The sequence below is a fragment of the Engraulis encrasicolus genome, chromosome 2 (assembly GCF_034702125.1).
Source record: "Engraulis encrasicolus isolate BLACKSEA-1 chromosome 2, IST_EnEncr_1.0, whole genome shotgun sequence".
Classification (NCBI taxonomy): Eukaryota; Metazoa; Chordata; class Actinopteri; order Clupeiformes; family Engraulidae; genus Engraulis; species Engraulis encrasicolus.
The window spans coordinates 9,353,246-9,375,128 of NC_085858.1; the positions used below are offsets into that span (position 1 = coordinate 9,353,246).

Consider the following 21,883-nt stretch of genomic DNA (forward strand, 5'->3'; position numbering starts at 1 on the left):
GCAGCAGTGGTCTTTCTTGAGGTCATTATAAAGCCCGCTCTTTTCTGCATTTGCCATTTGAATAAGCCTGTCGACAGACTGTAACGTTGAAGACTACTGTTTGGGACAAAACAACTGAAGGAATCAGAGGGTAAGTCACTTCATCATATATTTTGTTTTCTTCCTTTTGTAAATACAATAATAGAATAGAATAGAATAGAATAGAATAGAATAGAATAGAATTGAACAGAACATAATAGAACAGAACGTGATAGAATAGAGTATGCAGTACATAATTGAACATTTTAATTGTCAGTGTTTCTAGCTACGCAGAGTAGGTATATGCAATGGCTGGTTGAATGTTTTACCATTTATTTGTCAATTCGGTTTCCCCCAAAACTTTATCCAAGTTTCAACAGGTTGTTTTTTGCCTGATAATCTCATCAACAACCCATACAACATCCGAGCATTACTGTAGGTTAAAAAATCTACTCAGCTAGGAACTAAAGTGTGTACAGCAAACAACCCGGAATATAATAGAGAACGTACTATCAACAATGAACATGGCGATCTTCTGCATTTGAGCAGATCTGAGCAAACTTATTCATGCGTGCTGGTGTGCTAAATAATTTTGAGACGGCTTCATCTGCTACAGGACTTCTTGTTCAGGAATACAAACGATGGTCTGACATTCCCCACACATCGTTCCCCTTTACTAGATAATTCAAGGTAAGTGTTTTTAGGTTGCTGTCAGGTTTGACAGTTCTCTCGCGTCGGCTATCTGCCCATTCGTAGGCAATGTCGTTCAAAGTTACTTCCTATATTTCCAAACCGTCTCTGATGTGTTGTTGATATCAAGAAAAAAGCTTATGTATGCCTAGCAACAAAATTAAAAACATTGCTTGCATCTGTGTTGGATATTTGTTTCTGAAATGTGATGGTATGGAAACCCTTCCATTGAAATGTTGAGAAACAAATCAATAGGCACTAGGCCTACTGGCCAGCCCACGAAATTAGTTTCGCTAGGGGGGTCGTTGCCATAGCGATCCAGGCTCAAGTCAATACTGTTGAAAGACAAAAGTGGGGCAGCAGCAGCAGGAGCAGACTAACTATGTGGGTCGGACGTCCTGCAGTAGCCATGTCTATTCCATTCAAACATGCGTGATTTCTTTCCAGCTTCTACTGTGTACATAACAAAATTGTAGTTAGATATGCAGCTTACTGTTAATTGATTATTCAGATCCACTGCTAGCCTGTTTGTATTTGTGTCTCTAAAAGACTGTATCCCGTGCTCACCCTCAGGAGCGGGAGTCTTCCTCTGTCCTCGTCGGCTAGCCAGCATGGTTCTGAAGATCTTCTTTCCCCAATGCTGCAACAAGGCCGACAGCGGCCTCCTTGTAGGCCGCTGGTTGCCTGGCCAGAACTCGGCCGTGGTGCTGGCCGTGGTCCACTACCCCTTCATCCCCAGCCATGTGAAGAAGTACCTGAGTGATCTGTGCAAGCAGTCGGAGGTGGAGCTGACAGTGCTGGGCTCCTGGAGCATGCCCAAGGAGGGCCAGGAGGGAATGGACAGCTTCCTGAAGGACCTCAGCACCATCTTTCCGCACACGCGCTGGCTCCAGGTCAGCCGCGAAGTCGGCAAGAGAGGCTTCGCCTGCGACGTGGTCAACAATGAGGGAGGAAGCATCTTCTCTGATAAACCCAAACTTAAACCCAAAGTGGCTAATGGAAGCAGTAGCAGCTGCAGTGGGAAAGAGGATACTGGCAGTTGCGGAGATGATGATGAGGATGAGGATGAGGGTGATGATGGTAAGGAGAAGATCATCTTCATCCACTATGACCAGCGTAAGGTCATGTTGTCACAGCTGCATCCTGTCCATGCCGTTGTGCCCGAGAACAAAGCAGACGCGTCGGAGCTCAGAGCGATGTTCCAGACTGTAGCCGGGAGCCAGCCACTCTTCGTCCTAGACAGGTAGGACGCCGGATCGCTCTGTCTGTGTGTGTGTGTGTGTGTGTGTGTGTGTGTGTGTGTGTGTGTGTGTGTGTGTGTGTGTGTGTGTGTGTGTGTGTGTGTGTGTGTGTTTTTGGTTTGGAAACAAGCAGGGAGATGCTTATCACTGTTCTTCCTGGACAGGTATTACAACAGGTGTGTGTGTGTGTGTGTATGCGTGTCTGTGTGTGTGTATGTGTGTGTGTTGGGAGCAAGCAGGGGAAAGATAGTCGTTCCTTTTTCTGGATAGGTACAATGATAGTGTGTGTGCGCAAGCGCGGGCATGTCACTAGTCACCTGCCAAATACACGTTGATTTGAGTGCTGACCGGCAAAATCTGTCAACTTACCTGACAAGTGCACTGCAGATGTTATGTTAAGTCTTACTGTTCTGCATCAAAGGTATAAGCTTAGTGACATTCCTATTATTTTCAGGGCTCTAAATTAACACCAACCGACCGACCAAATGGTGGTGAAATTGCAGTTTGGTTCGTACAAAATACGAACTCAATAGCCCACTTTGACCCATTAGTGAGTGTGTGTTTGGCTGGTAAGATTTACATCTACAAGACATTTTGGCTGGTGATGAAAAAAGGCACTAGATTTAGATGTTAAGTTACAATGTTTGGGAATGGTTAAATGTGAATTGACTGGTAAAAATGGTCAGTGACACATAGATTGTAGAATACCAAATCGTACGTATCTGTCCCCCACCCCCCGCCTGCAGTGGCCAAGGCCACGGCCAATGCAGGAACAAACAGTGTGTGCGTTCCATTATGCAACCTTGCGTCCTCCACTTGTGCTTCTGGCCTCACCCCGCCTCCTGGCCCCTCCTCTGTGGAGAAAACAATAAAGTTTCCTAGCTGTCAGGCTAGCCACAACAACTTTTTGGTGACTATTTTTCATGCACCACCCAGTTTGCAAATGAGAAAATGACTTTACAATTGAGCTTTTGCGAGATATTGAAATATAATGCTGTTGTCAGTGATTTCATCATGACGTATTACTTCCTGGTATGAGGCCACAAGCACAAGTGGAGGACGCAAGGTTGCATATTGGAACGCACCCAGTATCTCTGGAAGAACGACATAGTGAAAATGCTCAGTCCCCATTTCCCCTCCACTTCCTACCTCAACCCCCAAAGACACCTGGGGTTGTTCACCTCTCACCTCTCCCTTTGTTATTCCGTATTGGTCTGTGTTAAGATGGCGGCGAGCAGAGCCATACAGTGAACAGAGTTACGCGATTGGAGGACCAGGAATTAAATTGCAGCCCCGCCTTTCAGCGAGATAAGGGAGTGCCTAAAGCAGCTGTCTTCCCATAGACTCAACATAGAACCACCACATTAACAGCCAAAAATAAGGACTAACGAACTATACTGTAATCACCACAAATATGTAAACTATCAACTGTCTCGGTGGTGATAATCACAACACTTTTAGCACCTGTGATGTTTATCTGAAGTTATTACTACGAACAGCAAGTCTTGTCATATTCCCTGCATTGCATCGCAGTGCATTTGCTGTGTGCTACGCCCACTACTAGGAACTAACATTCGCAACGCTGAGCAGTACTGAGAAGCTAAAACAGCTAATTTTGCTAATGAGGAAGTCGGCCTTAGGACACAGCGGAGATCGCCTGACTCTGTTCACTGGATGGCTCTGGCGGCGCGTAGACGCAGTGGCCAGGAGTATGGTGAACACAATTTCATTGCCTTTTTTCTGACAATGACAATAAAATCTTGAATCTTGAATCTACCTGCCACAGTGACTGGTGGAGAAAAAAACCCTTAATTTGTGTGTGTGTGTGTGTGTGTGTGTGTGTGTGTGTGTGTGTGTGTGTGTGTGTGTGTGTGTGTGTGTGTGTGCGTGCGCGTGTGTTCAAGCCATGTATGTGAAAGCCAACCACTGTTCTCCTTGGACAGGTACGATGACGGGCCGCTAAAGACTACGCACTGGCAGTCTGATGGCCGGGAAGCCAGCATCATAGTGGAGCTGCTCAAGCAGGGATCAGTCCCCACCTGCTTCCTCATCACATGGATGCTGTCTCTGTGGCACTGGGTCTGCAACATCAGGTACAGAAACAGTGTTGAAAACATGCACGCACGCACGCACACACACATGCATGCACGCACGCACGCACGCACGCACGCACGCACGCACGCACACACACATGCTTTTAACCCATGCACTGGTAATAGGCTTGTGATATTTGTAATGAAATAGTAATAAATGTTTCTATTTTTAGGTCATTGTTTTATATTTTATAGATTGTTGTTGTATGATTCCAAATACAAAGTTCCTGTATGTGTGTTTCAGGAGTTTTGCAATGACCCTCAAATAACTGTGGTTGTATTTGCTTTGGTGCTTTGCAGAATACTTAATTCCCGTCCTGCACAGTTCATTTCCAGCAAGCTCTCCACTTGTGTGCAGTTAGGATACAGGACAGAGCATCTTCAAACCGTGGCGTCTACAAAGAAAGCCACAGAGCACATGGACTTCATGAGGTGGTCCCAAACATTCACTACCACAGCATTCAACAACTATCTATTAAAAAGATTGATCTACTGTATATTGTGTGAAAACTAACTCTGAAAATGTCTCTGTATGTTTCTGTATGGAACTTATTGCTAAACTTTACCTTTGTTGTTGCAGGAAAGCCAACATATTAGTGTCCTTCCTTGTGGACATGGCTTTGGGACTGCTGCTAGTGTCTTGGCTGTACAGAGAGAATCGCATTGGCACACTTGCTAATACACTGGTACCAGTTGCAGATGTAAGTAGAGCATTGTCATCAACGTGATGGTGATGATTTGATTTCTTTCTTTTTGTATTTGTTTTTTGTGAAGCACATTGAGTTACACCTGTGTATGCAATGCGCTATACAAAAAAAAACTTGCCTTGCCTTGCCTTGATGAGCAGCTATTCTTTTTCAAAGCATGTGTAGCAAAGTATTAGAAATAATGAACCAAATAACGTGATGCTAAAGTAAGGCATGATTTCTGGATGGTATCGATAAACTATTCCGATAGGTGTGTAGCATGGCTGCAGTTAGCTAGCACTGTTCAATAATCACTGTTTAATAACATTGTGTTCACTGTATGTAGTCTTAAATGGCTGTAATGAACAGCTGTTGTATTCAATGTGTGGTTAGCTTGTGGCCAAATTACAGAGTACATTAGTACCTAATGACATGATGTGAAATGACGACAACATGATACCAAAGTAAGTTGAGGTGTTTATTCCTGCTATTAGTGGTGTTGAAGAACAGCTGTTCTATGCCATATGCCCAAATGTACAGCAAGAGTCAACACAAGTGAGTGCAGTAAGCTTTTAGTGGCAGACGTCAGGTGGTACAACCACAGCTAATGCCCAGAAACATAATTAGTCATTGGTAATTAATGTAAAAGCAATGAATATTCTTATTAGACCATCCAGTTAAAACAAAACAAACTGTTCATTACTCCCAAACGAGAAAAAAACATTAGCCGTGGTTGTGTACCCCAAAAGCGTAATTGATGCTTGCTCTAATAGTAAAAAAGACATCAGTCAGGGTTCCCACGGGTCATGGAATTTCTGGAATATCATGCAATTTCATGAAAGTTTTTCCAGTCATGGAAAGTCATGGAATTTTGCCATTTTGCATGCACAGTCATGGAATATCATGACATTTTCTTAACATTTGTGTAGAAGTTTTTTGTTTCGTGTATAACATTGTTTCTTACTGGTTATACTACAACGCTTCGCCAGAGACCATTTGGTTTCGTGCTGTAATGTGCAACATTCTAGAATGCAATGAGCCCACTCAAGTCTGGCGGTGGCTCGGCGGTGAAGATCATCTTCAGTTTTAACACTTTTTAAAACATTTTAACGTCACTTCTTTTTACGGAAGTGGTCATGGTAATTCAGATTTTTTGGGTCTGGAAAGTCATGGAAAACATGGAATTTTATAGCTGAATTAGAGTGGGAACCCTGATCAGTGTTCATTATATAGTTCATTATATAACCTATATCTATACATTTGATTATACAAGTTCTTTATTAGCCATTTGTGGCACATTGGAAATCTTGTGCAGGCCATCTCAGTCAATAAATAGAAAGCAATTCAAAGAAAAAAAGACATTAAACAGTGATCCAAGTAGAGTAGTCTAACATAGAACAAAATCTATGAGGTAGGGCAAATCTCCTATTTTGCCATCAGTCTGACTAAAGCAGGGAAGAGGCTATTAAAATCTCACTCTTTTTAGTTGAGATACTGTCCACTCTACTGTGTCTCAGGTGGTATGTGCATTGCTTATGTCTCAGCAGAGAGTTAGTTGGATGGAGTGGGCACCTTGTCGGTGCGCATAGACGCAGCGGCCCGGAGTATGTGTACGGTGTATTCCAAACGCAATTTCGTTGTCAAATGTATTTGTCTATGGCAATAAAAGCTCTTGATTCTTGATTGATTCTTTAGAGTATGCATTGTTAAAACGTTCAAGATTTATTTCTAAGAACAGCTGGCATATTCCCATGTGTGTGTGTCTGTACTGTAGCGTGTGGCCAAGGAGCTCCAGGAGCTGCTGCAGTGGCTGATGGGAGCTCCGGCGGGGCTGAAGATGAACAAGGCCCTGGACGAGGTGCTGGGCAGGTTCTTCCTCTACCACATCCACCTCTGGATCAGTGAGTTCATTTCAGCATGACTCTCTCTCTCTCTCTCTCTCTCTCTCTCTCTCTCTCTCTCTCTCTCTCTCTCTCTCTCTCTCTCTCTCTCTCTCTCTCTCTCTCTCTGTATCTCTGTATCTGTCTGTCTGTCTCTCCTCTCTCTCTTTCTCTCTGTCTCTCTTGCTCTATCTATCTCCTTTTCTCTCCCCCCAGTGAGTTCACTTCTGTCAGGCCCAGAGCTAGCTCTCTGTCTCTGTCACCTTACAACAGGATTACCGTTAGGGGTGGGGGTAAACACGAAAGCTTTCTGGGGCTCAGTTAATTAAAAACCATAGGGGACGTCTTGAGGTAGCATGCCCCAATTGTATTAAGATCTTGTCAGGGACCCTGCCATCTGACCTTATGTGCTGTCTTAAGTACGCTCTTTAACACGGCAACATGAAAAAGTTGTTTTAACGACTGAAACAGAGACAGAGTTGCCAGCCTCAAGAAATCTGCATGATGCATAACTATGCTTGTGGTTACACTAGTTAATCTACCTGTCAGATTATTTTTATGTAGCCCTTAAAATATGGTGGTTTAAAAACAGACTGGAGTGACAGCAGCACCTGGCGCCAGGATCTCTGAGTATTTTTTTTTAATCTCACACCTTTCAAACAGATAAAGTGGGCTACCTGTCCTTTCAGAATGAGACTAGACAGAATTAGACTTCACTAGTGGTGAAGGAGATGGGCTTTAGATCAGAGGGTTGCAGGTTCCAGTCCCACCCTTCCACTCCCTATCTCACTCCATGGCTGGGGTGCCCTTGAGCAAGGCAACTAACCCCACACTGCTCCAGGGACTGTGACCAATACCCTGTACTTTAAAAAATAACTGTAAATGACTTTGGATAAAATCGTCAGCTAAGTGTAATGTAATGTTGAGAGTTTTTGTGCTTTGTGTTGAGAACTTGGGATGAATCCTTTGGTCATAATCCGCCATGTGCTTCCCAGGCTACATCCATCTGATGTCTCCCTTCATCGAGATGATCCTGTGGTATGTGGGCCTCTCCGCCTGCCTGGGCTTGACCTTTGCCCTCTCCGTGCTGTCGGACATAGTGGCCCTGCTGACCTTCCACATCTACTGTTTCTATGTATACGGAGCCAGGTGAGGGTCAGGGACGTCATGGTGTCTGTCTCAGTGGTAGCTGGTGCCTGGCTACCTTATTGGAATGTCTGTGTTTGTGTGTGTGATGGATAATCCTGAAGTGTGAGTCCATATTTCGCCAGCAGGGGGCAGTTTTGCCATGTTATGGAATGCTGCCGTGAAATTGCTTGTGAAAGATGGCTCCACCCTTTAATCATACCTACCGGTAATAGTCTCCCTAGTCTTCCTAATAGTCTTCCTAGAATATATTTTTAAAAACATATATAAGAATAATAATAACAATATTTTTCATTCGACTTGCCAATATGTATTCCGGATTAATTTGTTTCTCCTACAATCATGGATCAGATTGGCCCATAGGAATGACTGTCCATGGAAATTTGGATAGACTGATTTAAATGTGCAAACTGCTATTTGACCTCTGGAGTGGAATGACTTTGACTTGTTTTACATGCATTGTTTCAACAGGCTTGTTTTGTTTCCACAATGCAATCACATTCATCTCTCTCTCCCTCTCTCTTGCTCTCCCTCAGTCTCTCTTGCTCTCTCTCTCTCTCCCTCTCTCTTGCTCTCCCTCAGTCTCTCTTGCTCTCTCTCTCACACACACACAATTTGTATGATAAATCCACAGGTTGCCTGAGGAATTAAGTGTTTTGCCGAGCTCTGTGTGATTGCTCCAGATAGCATCAGCGGTAGTTATCTTCGCAGAAGCCTGCACTGCACCTGTCGGTTGTTGCATATACAAACAGAGCAGAGCAGCGAGCGTTTAACCGAACACTGCAGGCAAAGCAGGGGAGTGATGATGGAAAGGTCAACTATTTCACACATCTTTGCCTATCTGTCTATCCTGCATCCTTTAAAAATAAACAATCAAACAAAGACTGGGAGGAGGGGGGTTATGGCCAAGCTGTGGATACTGTGCCATGTTTAGTGTCTTTGACTGAGAGAACTATTTTCACATGTAGGCTACAATTAGCCTGCCCCTTCACACCTCCCACCTCAAGACAAATGTTTAAAGGCGCACTGCGTAATATTTTTAGTAGTTCATTCCAGAATTTATGTCCCCATTCTCAAATGTTCCCGTTTTAACACCACCATCAAATTCATTATGACTAGGAACATTGCAGTTTTCATTCATGAAAAGGGAGATCTTCTCCATAGTCTGCCATTTGAAATAGTCATTTTTAACTGCAAACTTACCGTATTGTGGTCATTCTAGTAAAATGGTTTATTATATAGTAAATATTCACGAAAAGACCATATTTGGCAATAGGCAGCATTGTTTCAATCAGCATCATAGTTGCAATACCTACTCTGGCCACCATCCTACACAGTGTGAGTTTTAAGTACATTACATGCATACGGTAAATACAGGTGTGATTTATGAAGTTACATTACAGTTATTGCTAAAATTTACAGTTTAGGAATTAAGAGTTGAAATGAGAAATGTGGTGGTACAGTAGACAGGTCGGCTCTACTAGTTTTAGTGAGAAGTTATTTGTAAACTTAGAGAAGTTCAGGTTAGATTGGTTCTCTGCTGTCCAGTTTACACACACACACACACACACACACACACACACACACACACACACACACACACACACACACACACACACACACACACACACACACACACACACGCACACACACAGAGGGAGAATAGAACGAGAGAAAAAAACTGCTGTGGTGGACAGTCGTTCAATCTCAGCCCCTATTTGTCATGTCCCTGTGGCATCTAGAGAGCCCATAGCAGTTAGGCTGGCCTCTCTGTCATGAGAGAGTAAGGCTGCCCTCTCTGTCATAAGACCTCTCAGACCTCTCAGACTGAGACATTAGTGTCCAGCTCACCAGGCAGGCGCTCAGACCCAGACTACTCCATCAGCCTTGGGCCAGAGCTGTAAGACATTCTGGGTGGCTTGTAGTTATCCGTTAAAGAAATGGCTGTTATATCATTTGAGTTTATTGTCTCTGTTTTTTAGATATTGTTCTCTTTACCCTACCAATAATGTGCTAATGGTCACTTTGTTAACTCCTTAACACCTCCCATTATAGAGATCCCATCGCATCTAGAGCATTTAGAGAGCCCACAGCAGTTAGGCTGGCCTCTCTGTCATGACAGAGTAAGACTGGTCTCTCTCTCTCTGTCAGAATGAGACATTCGTGTCCAGCTCACCAGGCACTCAGGCCCAAAGTCAGACCACTCCATCAGCCAGAGGACAGGGCTGATCCTGTGCTCCTGTGCTCCAGACACTGAGGAAGTCTGGTATAAGTGAAATGAAGTGTGTCCATTTTGGATATGCTATCAGTTAAAAAGAAATGGATATGAGAAGGCGCTTGAGAAGGCGTTTTATTTTCTCCGATTTACTTATTGTCCACTCTCTGTACCAATGTTTTAATTACACCTTCCTCCCCACTGTCAATGTATATGTTTGTAGTTTCTAGAATGTCAATATGAATGACCAAGTAGTAGCGCGCTACGGAGGATTCACCGTTAAGTTGCAATATTGTAACAATGTTATAATAACTGTCATGTTACAATATAACATCCAAATGTGATAACATAACAGTGATACTCACTGTAGCTTTCCACATGGGAAATGGAGTGCACTACGTGAGCCTTACAGTGTATGGTCATGTCCCCCTTTTTCACATGGGGATGATGATAAGTAAACAGCTGTGAACTGTGTTGCAGGCTGTACTGCCTGAAGATCTACGGGCTGGCCTCCCTCTGGCGTCTCTTCCGGGGCAAGAAGTGGAACGTGCTGCGGCAACGCGTGGACTCCTGCTCCTATGACCTGGACCAGGTAAACACTTAGTGTTAGCCACGGTGCATTTCACCCATACACCCGTCCCATGCATTGTCCTGTCTACCTTAGGGGCCTTGCATAGTGTAGCAAAACACATCCTCTGAATTTGTAATACTTAGCTACAGCTACGGTATGTCACATATTTCATGTTATTTCAGTGTATTTCATGGCACTGGCATGCTTTACTTGATATTATTCAATGCCATTTTAAGACTATTATAGCCCAAGATTATGCTTGTCTATTGACATGATTAGCTGTGGCCTAATGGTTAAGGAGATGGTTAAAGGGACACTGTGTGAGATTTTTAGTTGTTTATTTCTAGAATTAATGCTGCCCATTCACTAATGTTACCTTTTTCATGAATACTTACCACCAGCATCAAATTCTAAGTATTTATGACTGGAAAATGTTTACTTTTCATACATGAAAAGGGGGATCTTCTCCATGGTCCGCCATTTTGAATTTCCAAAAATAGCCAATTTTAGCTGCAAAAAGTACTGTGCTTGGACCATACTAGAAAATATTTGTTTATTACTCAGTAAACTTTCATTTAAAGCTCAAATTTGGCAATAGGCAGCCCAGTTTCAATGAGCAGCATAGTTGCAGTACCTTTTTTGACCATTTCATGCACAGTGTCCCTTTAAGGGCTTTAGATCAGAGGGTTGTAGGCTCAAATCCCACACTTCAACTCCTATCGCATTCCATAGCCATTGGGTGTGATACTTTTGCCGCTGTAGAGATTGTTTGCTCATGTTCCTTGTGTCGACGACTATATAACAACCCCTTACTGTGTAGTGTTCGAGTTTCCATGCATAATTTGCGAAGCTCAAATGTGTGATACAGTATGTACTTAAACATTAACACGGGTTTAGTTATTTGGGGTTTGTGATGGGTATGTGTAGTGAATGTTCATATTTGTATGGATACATATGAAGCAAAAAAAACGAACTGGCATACATGAAAATGTTATTGACTGTTAGATCACTAACACTGTATTCTCTTGTGTCGCAGCTGTTCATTGGCACACTGCTGTTCACCATCCTGCTTTTCCTGCTGCCCACTACAGCCCTCTACTACCTCGTCTTCACCCTGGTGAGTCTCTGGCACGCCGGTGCTGTTTGAGTGCAGATCACTGGCGGATAAGCACCTCTTTGCTTTATTTGAACACAGACATTCACACAACGTTGCTATTTTTTGATTGCAAGTAGAGCCGCAAAAACTTTCCAAAGAAAACTAAAACCGTTGAAGAAGTCTCCTAAACTCTTAACGCCCCTGGCAAAAATGTACAAGATAATCTATCATGAGAGACACTCTCTGCTCCAGATTTGTGGCAGTTCAAAGACGCCTCCTCCTGCAGCAAAGAGATTTGTGTTAAATCTCCTCTTCGTCTTCATGGTCTGGCTGTCACAGCATGTGGACTCCTTCACAAGGAATACCAATGTTCATTTGATAATTTTGCCTGTTTTAAGTTTGAATCCCACACTTCCACTTCTTAGTGCACTCTATAGCTGAGGTGCCCTTGAGCAAGGCGTCTAAAGCCAGGCTCAAACTACCCGAGTGTTGGCCTGATTCTCGGTGGAACATTACCCCCCAGGACTATTGCAAGCGATTGTCTGGCAAGATTTCCCTGTTGTGTGCAACCTTCTAAGATAGAATTTTGGCTGCTCAAAGAGTCACCGATCGCAAATCGTAGAAACCAAACACGTTTTGACATTTGCGACTTGAAATAGAACGTTGGGCATTGTCTAGGGTGGTTACGATCAGGGATAAGATTGGCAGTTGCGATTCTCTTTATGTGTGCGGCGCACCCCAACGCCAAAATCGGACACAAAATCGGGAGTCGTGTAGTTTGAGCCTGGCTTAACCCTATACTGCTCCTGGGACAATGCTCCATAAATAACTGTAAGTCGTTTTGTATAAAAGATTCAGATAAGTGTTGTAATAACATAATCTAATGTAATGATAACTTTTTCAACCCAACTACCATCACATCAAAGTTTTTTAATGGTGGCCATTTCTCAGGAAGCTCTGCAATTCCAAGTTGCGCTTCACCTGTGAATTCCTCCTTTAGCTATAAGCACCGGGAGAGGAATGTAAAGTCATCCCGCGTTCCATCCCTGTAAACCCCCACCCCCTCCACATTCCAGAACCTTCTTCCAGGCCCTCTCGCTCCTCATGTTATCAGTCCAGTGGCATAAATGGCTGTGTAATCACATTAGCTTGTTTTCTACTATGCCTGAGAAATTGTGAATGGGTAGAAGTGCACTCGAGCAGCTGAGAGAGGGAGAGAGTGATTGAATTTGCTTGCTATTTAAGGAGATGCATGTTTGTGAGCAGTCTTAATCGCCTGCGTTCTCTCTCTCTCTCTCTCTCTCTCTCTCTCTCTCTCTCTCTCTCTCTCTCTCTCTCTCTCTCTCTCTCTCTCTCTCTCTCTCTCTCTCTCCACAGCTTCGTCTGGTGGTGGTGTTGTTCCAGGGCCTGGTTCACCTCAGTGTTGACCTCATTAATTCCTTCCCGCTGTTTGCCATGGCCTTACGTGTCTGTCGGCCGTACAGACTAGCAGGTCAGATGGCTATTTCTGAGTACAGAGTTAACTCTTTTGACTTTTTATGAGTGCTAACCCTGTCATGTGACTGATGGGAATCACTTTTATAAGCCATTGGTATTGTAAAGACTACAGCCTTTGATTTCAGCAGTTAGTCTTAAATTCAAGTTCAAAGTTTAAAATTATCATTTTTTATTTTAAAAATGTGTTGGGAGGGATCACTATTTGTGAAATGTGAATTTCGGCACTATTTACTGTAGCATGCATTTCTTTGCGTTTTATTGGTTCTTTTTTATTTTCTGGCCACATCACTGCTAGTTTCTTATGTCGTTGTGTTTGCCTATACTGTGTGTTGCATCATGACTGCAAGGCCGACATCCCAGTTTGTCCACACAGACGTGGAAATAAACATGATATGTTGTGTGTTTGTGTTCTCCTCTGCAGAGGGAGTGAAGTTTCGAGTGTTGACACAGGAACCAGGGACTCCTCTTCACCTCTTAATGGAGGTTGGTCTGCTTTATTTTATGGACTCATCAATTATTTCAAATTTACACAAGGATCATGTATGTACTGAAGGATAATGTAATTTCTTGTGAAAGTTGTAATATATTTATAGTATTTGTTTTCAAATCGTAGGGATATTTATTAAAGCAATTATTCATCACTTGTTTTTCTTTAAAACCACATTGAAGAACTTGAAAGAAAACCAAATGAAAGCTGGATAAAGCTGTGGTGTATTTGTGTCATCCGTTATACAGTAGCCTCTCACAGTGGCAGTCTGCTTGTAGTAGAGATCCAAAAATGCCTTCAGCGTTTCTCTTCTAATGACTCATTCATGTTCACAGCCTCCTACTGAATTATTACTGTGCAGATATTTTGGATGCCACCAAAGGCAGTATAATTATTTAACTACTGTACCAAACACATCTCTACCCAATTGAGGCCACAGATACTGTAGTAGATCCTCAACAGATACGTATGAACTGTGTTCTTCTCACCATCACATCACCATCATGGGTCTCTCAAGGTTGTTGATCTTTGACTCCATTTCCTCCTCTTTCTTTATCTGTTTGTATGTCTGTCTGTCTGTCTAATTTAGATCAACCCTATAAAGTGCAGCACGGTGGTGCAATGCTACCGGTTACCAACCTACAGCTGCTACCCGAAGGACTCGTGGGGGGCCCTGTGCAAGAAGCTCTTCCTCGGGGAGCTCATCTACCCCTGGAGGCACAAGGGCACCAAGGCCGACTGAAAACTCCAGAGGAGAGCTGCCGAAAAGGGGGAACGAAGAACAAGCACCACCAGTGGGCCTGACTGGATCCAAAATGTTTTCCCTTATTCACTGTATTGTACACTACATAGTTGTAGGATACAGAACAAACTGAACTTGCTTGCACCCTACGGTATGTAGTGAACTGCCGTATGTTGTGAATGGGTGAATATTTTTGGACGAGGCTACAAGCCTGCAGAAGGGGGATGACAAGGGAACATGCAAGGAAGACAGAGGGGATGTGTTTTTTTTTCCCTCTTACATTATTTTTTTTTTCAAAGCTGTTGCTGCCAACCTAATACACTGTTACAGACTGAGAATCATTAGAAAATATAGTGATTGTAGTATTTGTCTTTGAGGCAAATGATATTTAGGATTATTTAAAGTAGTTATTTTGTACATGTGGATCATGATAAATAGTTTCTAATTTTGATGTCCGAGATCGTTTTTAACGTTAATATTTGCAAAAATTAATTATGGATTGATGTAAAGCATTTTTTTAAGTGAATTAAAATATGTGCCATCACAGTGAGTGAACGTGAACGCGACACGACAGACACATTTTTACAACCTGTTACCATAGTGAGGACACATGTCATCCAATTTGATTTGCTACATGGGGGGGATAAACTGACTCTCATTCCAATCATCGCGCCAGGAAGAGGAGGCGGCCCTCCGCTGACCTTCCAGCCATCCCGTCATTTAGCACTGCGGCCATCTTGATTGTGTCTCTCCCAGGCTGCGATATTTCTCACCCGCGCTCCAATCAGCAGAGAGTATTTGTCCAGGGAGAGTGGAGCGGCGGTGGGGCAGATGATGATTGATGAAGCTTTGTAGTACCTAGGTGCCGTGTGGTAACAGCCTCATAAATCCAGCACAGCTCTGCCTGCCCTGCCTGCCTGGGGACAGTTTGAATGGATTGATCAACTCAACAGTTGCTAAACCACTGTGGATTTCTCTCTATCTGTACTTTTCTCTCTCTCTCTCTCTCTCTCTCTCTCTCTCTCTCTCTCTCTCTCTCTCTCTCTCTCTCTCTCTCTCTCTTTCTCTCTCTCTGTCTCTCTCTCTCTCTCTCCCCATTTTTTGTTTGTTTCATGTGCCTATGTTTAGATGTTTCTGCCCCGTGAGACTAAGAGTAGAAGAACATAAACACCTAATGGGGACAGATACTGCCCTCCTGGGATATTTATGATGTGATCGCAAAACCATTCCAGGCAAAGCTGTCGTTTCAGTAATTACTGGTTTGATTGATTTGCTTTTGTTTATTGTGATTAATTTTGGCTGTTCTGTTAGTGATTTTCATTCTGATAGGATCTTTTACTGTTTGAAGCATTTTTGTGATTTGAATACTTCCCTGAGAAATGATTTGGAGGCGCTCCAACCGCTTTTCAACGTACTGTCATTTGTAATGTCTTATTAATAAATTTCTAATTATACAGATGTGTTAGTATGAGACATTACCTTCATGCCCCACCAGCATGTGAAACAAATTATGTCTTGCACCTCTCACATCTGGCATGCGGAGAGTGAGAAGGAGAATGAGGGAAATGCATGTGTGCATGCACATGCATGTAGACTAGTGTTTCTCAACGGGGGCGGTACAGCCCCCCAGGGGGCATTTGGTCAGCTCTAGGGGAGCGTTACTACAGATACAGTTGAGAGGGGGCGGTGCTTAGTTGCCATTGAGGGGAATTTAGTCTATGTAATTTTTTATTACTAAGGGGGGCGTTGTCAGGCTTATGATGAGGTCAAGGGGGTATTGGGAGACTTGTGATGAGGCCAAGGGGGACTTAATTCAAAAAAGGTTGAGAACCACTGATGTAGACGCATGGTTAGGGCATTAGGCCAAGGGTGGTGAAGCTGGAGGAACAAGCTGAACTGTACTGCTCACTAGAGCTGCCCCATGGAGAATGTGTGCAGACAGGAGTGGGAGTCTGACTGGAAAATCTGTACACTGTTGCTGCTCCTCAGCGATTTGTTCAACACAGTATGAAATGTTTTGTTGGATAAATCAGTGAGCAGCAACAGTGTCCAGATTTTCCCTCTTTTTACGTGTCTCTGTTTGATCCAGCATCTGTTTTACTGGATGTGCCACCTACACTACTTACAGTCTGACTGGGTCACCTGAGAGCATTGTAGGGGTGACGCTGTAGTGCAATGTACAGTATGGTGATGGTGAGTCACAGGGTTACACAAGTGGTTACCGGGTGGGGTGCAGGGATACACATCCTGAGGGGACAAGGGGGACATGACACTGACGGTGTATATATTGAATTTAATAAGAGACGTGCTTCTAAAAAGTGAAATTTGTTACGCAATCACTGTGATGAGTTTAAAACATTCATGGGAGTTCATGGGAATATTTCTGGCTTTGTACTGTAAGTTGCTCATTGTAAGTGCGAGAATTGACCAGACATCTATGTATAGTTTTGGATGAGAGTAAGCGTCAAAATGTGCTCTGCACAGACTATAGACATGCCATGATATTACATTCCACTTAGCAGACATTGCTCAATTGTTAGTAAGTCACTTTGGAGAAAAATGTCTCCTAAATACCGGGATATAGTGTAATGCTCAAGGCTCATACACAGTGATCTGCATCTCCCAACCATCATTACTGTACATACATTACATTACATTACAGTTTGCTGATGCTTTTATCCAAATGACTTTCAGCAATTACAGGGTATTGGTCCCAGTCCCTGGAGCGATACGAAGTGGTTAAGTGACTTGCTCAAGGTCACTTCAGCTCAGTCATAGATGAAGGAATAGGCTCACACATTCTTCCTACCTTGCCAGCATATCCATGGCTGAAGTGCCCTTGAGTAAAGCACCTAATCCCACATTGCTACAGGGCCTGTAACCAATACCCTGAACCTAAATAAGTGTAAGTCGTTTTGGATACAAGCATCAACTAAATGGAATGTGTAGGGATTCTAATATGCAACCCTCTGGTTCAAAGACCACCTCTTTAACCATTAGGCCATGGCTGCCACAACTCCAATTATCTACCCTGATGGTGAGTAGATTATTCTTAATCTCACCTCAAAAATACCAGTCTAACTTAATGTCACAGTATGTCTTTTTTGCTGGTATGGCACGAGTTAAGGGGGGTGGGAGGGCCGGGGGTGGGTAGGATTACTGCCTATAAAGGTATTAAAGCAGGGTAATCGCTATGGCGGCTTACATATTTGTTATTCATGTCAGAGAGAGAGAGAAAGAGAGAGAGAGAATATCATAAGCACTGGGCATAAGCACTGGTTTGATAGCATTGAGAGAACTGCATAAGGCCCTGCTGTCCCCACCCCCACCCCCACATCTAGCTCCCATAGAGACCCTTGTGTGCGTGGCGTGGAGCGGATCTGGATGGTCTTGCTTGGACAAAGGCCTCATATCCATTTGCATTTTAATCTATTCAGGGAGGGGAATGTAATCTCTCCGACATTTTCCTGAAAGTGCTGTGACCTCTATCCCCAAACAGCTGCCACACACATGCCCTTCTGGGTCACGTCAGATGTGATACAGGAAAACAAGACAAAATGGCAACCCCTCTGACAGTCTGTAGCCTATAATTATACTTTATTTCTTAATCGACAAACCATAACATGATGTAATATACATTTGAGGATTCAGGAACATGGGAATATAATTTCACAGATTTGTATCTAAAATAAAGTATATGCAATGTCTAACTCTTTAATGATTAAAGTTACTGTTTGGGTCTCAGCACCGTCTAATTGTAATTCCTGCTGCCAGTGCTGTGTCATGCATCCTATCCTAAAAAAATATCGATTAGGTCAACATCAGAGGTTTTAGGTCAGCAGATTGCAACAACCTGTGCGCAGCTCTACTGTATTACAGCTGGATTGCATCCAAAAAAGGTGCCCATTGTAGATGCGTTGGCACATAACGTGATTGAATTTCATGTTAGCCTATCATAATTTTAAAACACACTTTGCCATCCAATTGCAAGGCAAAGTAGGTGGGCCTTACATTTCTGGAGGCGTGGAACTAACACAGGCAAGCGCCTTGGAGTGCTAATGCATTCTAGAGCCTGACAGTGCATGATTATGAGATAGCTTGTCTTACCACAAGGAGAGCTACACGTTTTAGTACATCTAAAGCTAGTAGTACAAAGAGAGCTTTTGATTGAACCTGGAGTCAAACAGATGACGCATCAAGCTGTTTCTGGACCCTGCTTGGATATCCCACGCGAAGTTCTGAATCGTTGTTGTCCGGAGGAAAGAAAGGGGGGCCTGGGTGCAGCCGTCTGGTGAACTAACGTTACACTAGCTGCTTGGCTAGCTTCCTTACATGTTTTCAGCTAATGGAATTGGCTGCGTCTTAGCATAATGAAACGCTTGCCTAGAGACAACATTACTGATGCCACATTAGCTATTAATGCAGTACCCGTGTGTAGTAGATGTTTCATCGGAGTTGACTTGGCAGTTGACAGGCGGTAATATTAGCTTTAGCTCCGACTATCTGTCTGGCTAGCTTGCCCGCTGGCTAGTTGGCTGGCTGTGCATTGAGCCAAGCGCATGCTAGTTAGCTTTCTGGCAAGGAAAACTGTTTTCTTTCCAGGCTGGTCTTTTTATATATGTTTTGGCCGCATCTAACAGTAGACGGCTAACAAACTCAGCATCAGATCTCACTTCGCTGTGTGGGTTAAATGCTCTCGTTTGAGTTTTTTGGCGATAGCCAATGTAGACCCTTTGTTAGTTGTTGACAGATTAGCCCACAGTAGCTAACAATGAAGAGTCGGACCATTCTAGTTACAAAGCTAAAACTGGCTAGTGGACGCAAAATACCCTGGTGATATTTCGGGAAGAGTTGTTCTAATGCTTTGTCATCGTCATATCGAGGCATTATCTCACTCACGTGACGGATATCTGTAACAAATGCCCTTTAGATACTGAAGTCAAATTCTGTCGCTAGTGTTAGGCTATCTGATGATGTAGAAGAAATGACCTGCTTTGTAAACAAGTTGTATCACAAGGCAGCTGGCTAGCTTATCTGTTGTGTTGTCCGCAGTTTCTTTACAGTAATGACATTGTGATACAGATTCTTTTTCCCCGTTTGGGTGTTCTAATATTCCTTGGTCATTTTGTTTGGTGTGTGTAGTTGTTAGGCATGACAAAGACTGTGATACAGATCCAATACGGCTCTCGTTAATTGTCAGTCGGCCCCACAACACCCAGGGAATTGGGGACCTCGGGTTCATTCGAAACCACCTGCCAGCCCGTTTTATTTTGGCTGGAAGGGGTTCATGACGTAGATTGGAACGCAGAGAGAACCCGGTGGTGTTGCGTCCTTGGCATCATTTGGGACAGACGGCGGTACCCCATTGCTGTTACTCCTGACCCCAGGTCAGATGTGAAGGACAATGGGTACCCAGGGAAGTCCCGTGAAGAGTTACGACTACCTCCTCAAGTTCCTGCTCGTCGGGGATAGCGACGTGGGCAAGGGAGAGATACTGGACAGCCTTCAGGACGGTTCAGCAGAGTCTCCATACGCATACAGTAGCGGTGAGTCTATTCCCAGTTGATGCATACATGCCACACACACACACACACACACACACACACACACACACACACACACACACACACACACACACACACACACACACACACACACAGAAGAATTGCATCGGATGACAATGAGTCACTGTCCTTTAAAACGTGCTAATGTTTATCACGAGTGTTGCATACAGATGATGTGCGTATACTATTAGAATACTTTATTGGTGATGTGATGGAGTAAACAGAGTTGTTTGTCACATTATGTTTCCATTAAATTGTCTTCTGGAATGGAGCTTAACTCTGGTACATGTTCTGTGGTATACACATAATCCAACAATGGGGTCCAAGATCTCTTTCATCCTATCCCATACAGTGGAGTTGTCAGTTTCCAAAAAAGGTTACCATCCACTGCAGATCACTGCAATGACAGCCAACAGACAAAATATGGTATAGGAGAAATATATTTCGTAGTAGCTCTCGCCATGTGCTGTGTATAGAAATACAGGAATCACATTGAGGCTGAAAGGGTGTGACACCGTCATGTCTTCTGTGGCAATTCCATTTGTCAGCAAAACATAGGCTGTTTGGCACAGGCTCAATGGTAGAGTCTATAGACTAGCCCAGTAGCCTATATGGCAGGCTAGCTGCTTTGGGTAAACATTTGTGCAAGCTGACTCATTATTTACAATATTCAACTCCAACACTGAGCTATTTATTGTTACAGTCCCAGAAGTCATGACATTCAGTGTTTCCTGCAGAATTTTAGTTAGTCAAGGTGGTGGGTCGTTAGTCAGCATCAGAGACAAGACACCATCCTCAGTAGACATGCTGTGCTGTGTAGTTTCATTTGAATTATGATCTGAAAACATATAATATTTTTTGGTTAAGTAAGTTAAGGAATTACATTCACAACAGGAAATCTTTATATTTCAAGTTACCATGTCAAGGTGGGTAGGTGTTTCTTGTCAAGGTGGCCTTAGCAATAAAGTGCTGGGGGAAACCCTGAATTCAATGAATCAAACGTCCAGACAGTGTGATTTATAAATGTGTTACTGTTTGAGACTATGGTTTTGTATTTAGTAGGAAATATAAAATATTCACTGACTGAATTATAGATGTAAGATACACACTGCGAAGCCTCTGGGAAATAAAGTCTGCCAGTGTTGGTGTGGTGCTAGTGGTTTTAAGAATAGTTGAATGTGTGCATCTGTCTGTCAGTCTGTCTGTCTAGTTATCATAACACAGCCACATGGATACGCACTAGTGTCTTTACATTTCTACTTCTTAGACTGAGAGCAGGAAAACCTCACCGTTGGTGAAGAGGAGGAGGAGGAGGAGTGAGGGAGAGGATGGAACAGAGGCAGAAGAGATGGGAAAAGACAGAGAAGAGGGGGAAGGAGAGAATAGATGCCGAGAAGAGGAGAGAAGGAGAGAATAGAAGCGGAGAAGAGGAGGAGGGAAGGAAAGAGTAGAAGTAGAGGAGAGGAGAGAAGATCATGATGGATGCAGAGGAGCTAGGAGCGGAGAAAAGGAGCCAGGAGAGGAGAGGAGAGGGGGGAGATGTGTGAAATGCATGCTTGGCTGTAATTAGGCTGCTTATAGTCAGCTCCTCTCTCTCTCTCTCTCTCTCTCTCTCTCTCTCTCTCTCTCTCTCTCTCTCTCTCTCTCTCTCTCTCTCTCTCTCTCTCTCTCTCCTCGTTTCTTTCTGCTACAGCATCCCTAGAGGATTGTGCCAGGCAGCTAGATTACACGAGTAGCTGCCTACCTTCCAGCTACCCCCTGCACACACACACACACACACACACACACACACACACACACACACACACACACACACACCCCAAGAAACATGCGTTTGAGTACACACACTCTTTCTGACTGCTGTTGGTTCTCCATAGGTGGATATCATCAAGGGATATGTGTTGCTGTGTGTGTGAGGGAGAGAGAGATGGGGGCGGGGGGTCCTTTTAACTTGGAC

At 43.5% G+C, this 21,883-nt stretch overlaps 2 protein-coding genes across 2 annotated transcripts in view; both read left to right on the forward strand.

The window, feature by feature from the left end:
- The first annotated feature begins 543 nt into the window (after positions 1–543).
- pigq (phosphatidylinositol glycan anchor biosynthesis, class Q) lies at positions 544–15,820 on the forward strand. Its single transcript, XM_063221460.1, has 12 exons — positions 544–708; positions 1,282–1,951; positions 3,893–4,042; positions 4,343–4,474; positions 4,623–4,743; positions 6,503–6,629; positions 7,604–7,757; positions 10,450–10,561; positions 11,577–11,657; positions 13,014–13,128; positions 13,555–13,616; positions 14,210–15,820. Exons 2-12 carry the CDS (start codon positions 1,320–1,322, stop codon positions 14,360–14,362), a joined length of 1,839 nt encoding a protein of 612 aa, XP_063077530.1. The 5' UTR covers positions 544–708; positions 1,282–1,319; the 3' UTR covers positions 14,363–15,820.
- A 2,621-nt stretch (positions 15,821–18,441) lies between these two features.
- rab40c (RAB40c, member RAS oncogene family) overlaps positions 18,442–21,883 on the forward strand; it is a 37,567-nt gene continuing 34,125 nt past the window's right edge. The window contains exon 1 of the mRNA XM_063221469.1: positions 18,442–19,908. Within this exon, the coding sequence (XP_063077539.1) occupies positions 19,767–19,908 (142 nt within the window). The 5' untranslated portion in view covers positions 18,442–19,766. The remainder of the gene's footprint in view (positions 19,909–21,883) is intronic.

Excerpts from the sequence above, each read along its gene's own strand:
- pigq (XM_063221460.1), top strand. The coding sequence starts at position 1,320 with ATGGTTCTGAAGATCTTCTTTCCCCAATGCTGCAACAAGGCCGACAGC. Across the intron at positions 4,744-6,502 it reads CACTGGTACCAGTTGCAGAT|CGTGTGGCCAAGGAGCTCCA; the intron begins GTAAGTAGAGCA and ends TCTGTACTGTAG. Across the intron at positions 10,562-11,576 it reads GCTCCTATGACCTGGACCAG|CTGTTCATTGGCACACTGCT; the intron begins GTAAACACTTAG and ends CTTGTGTCGCAG.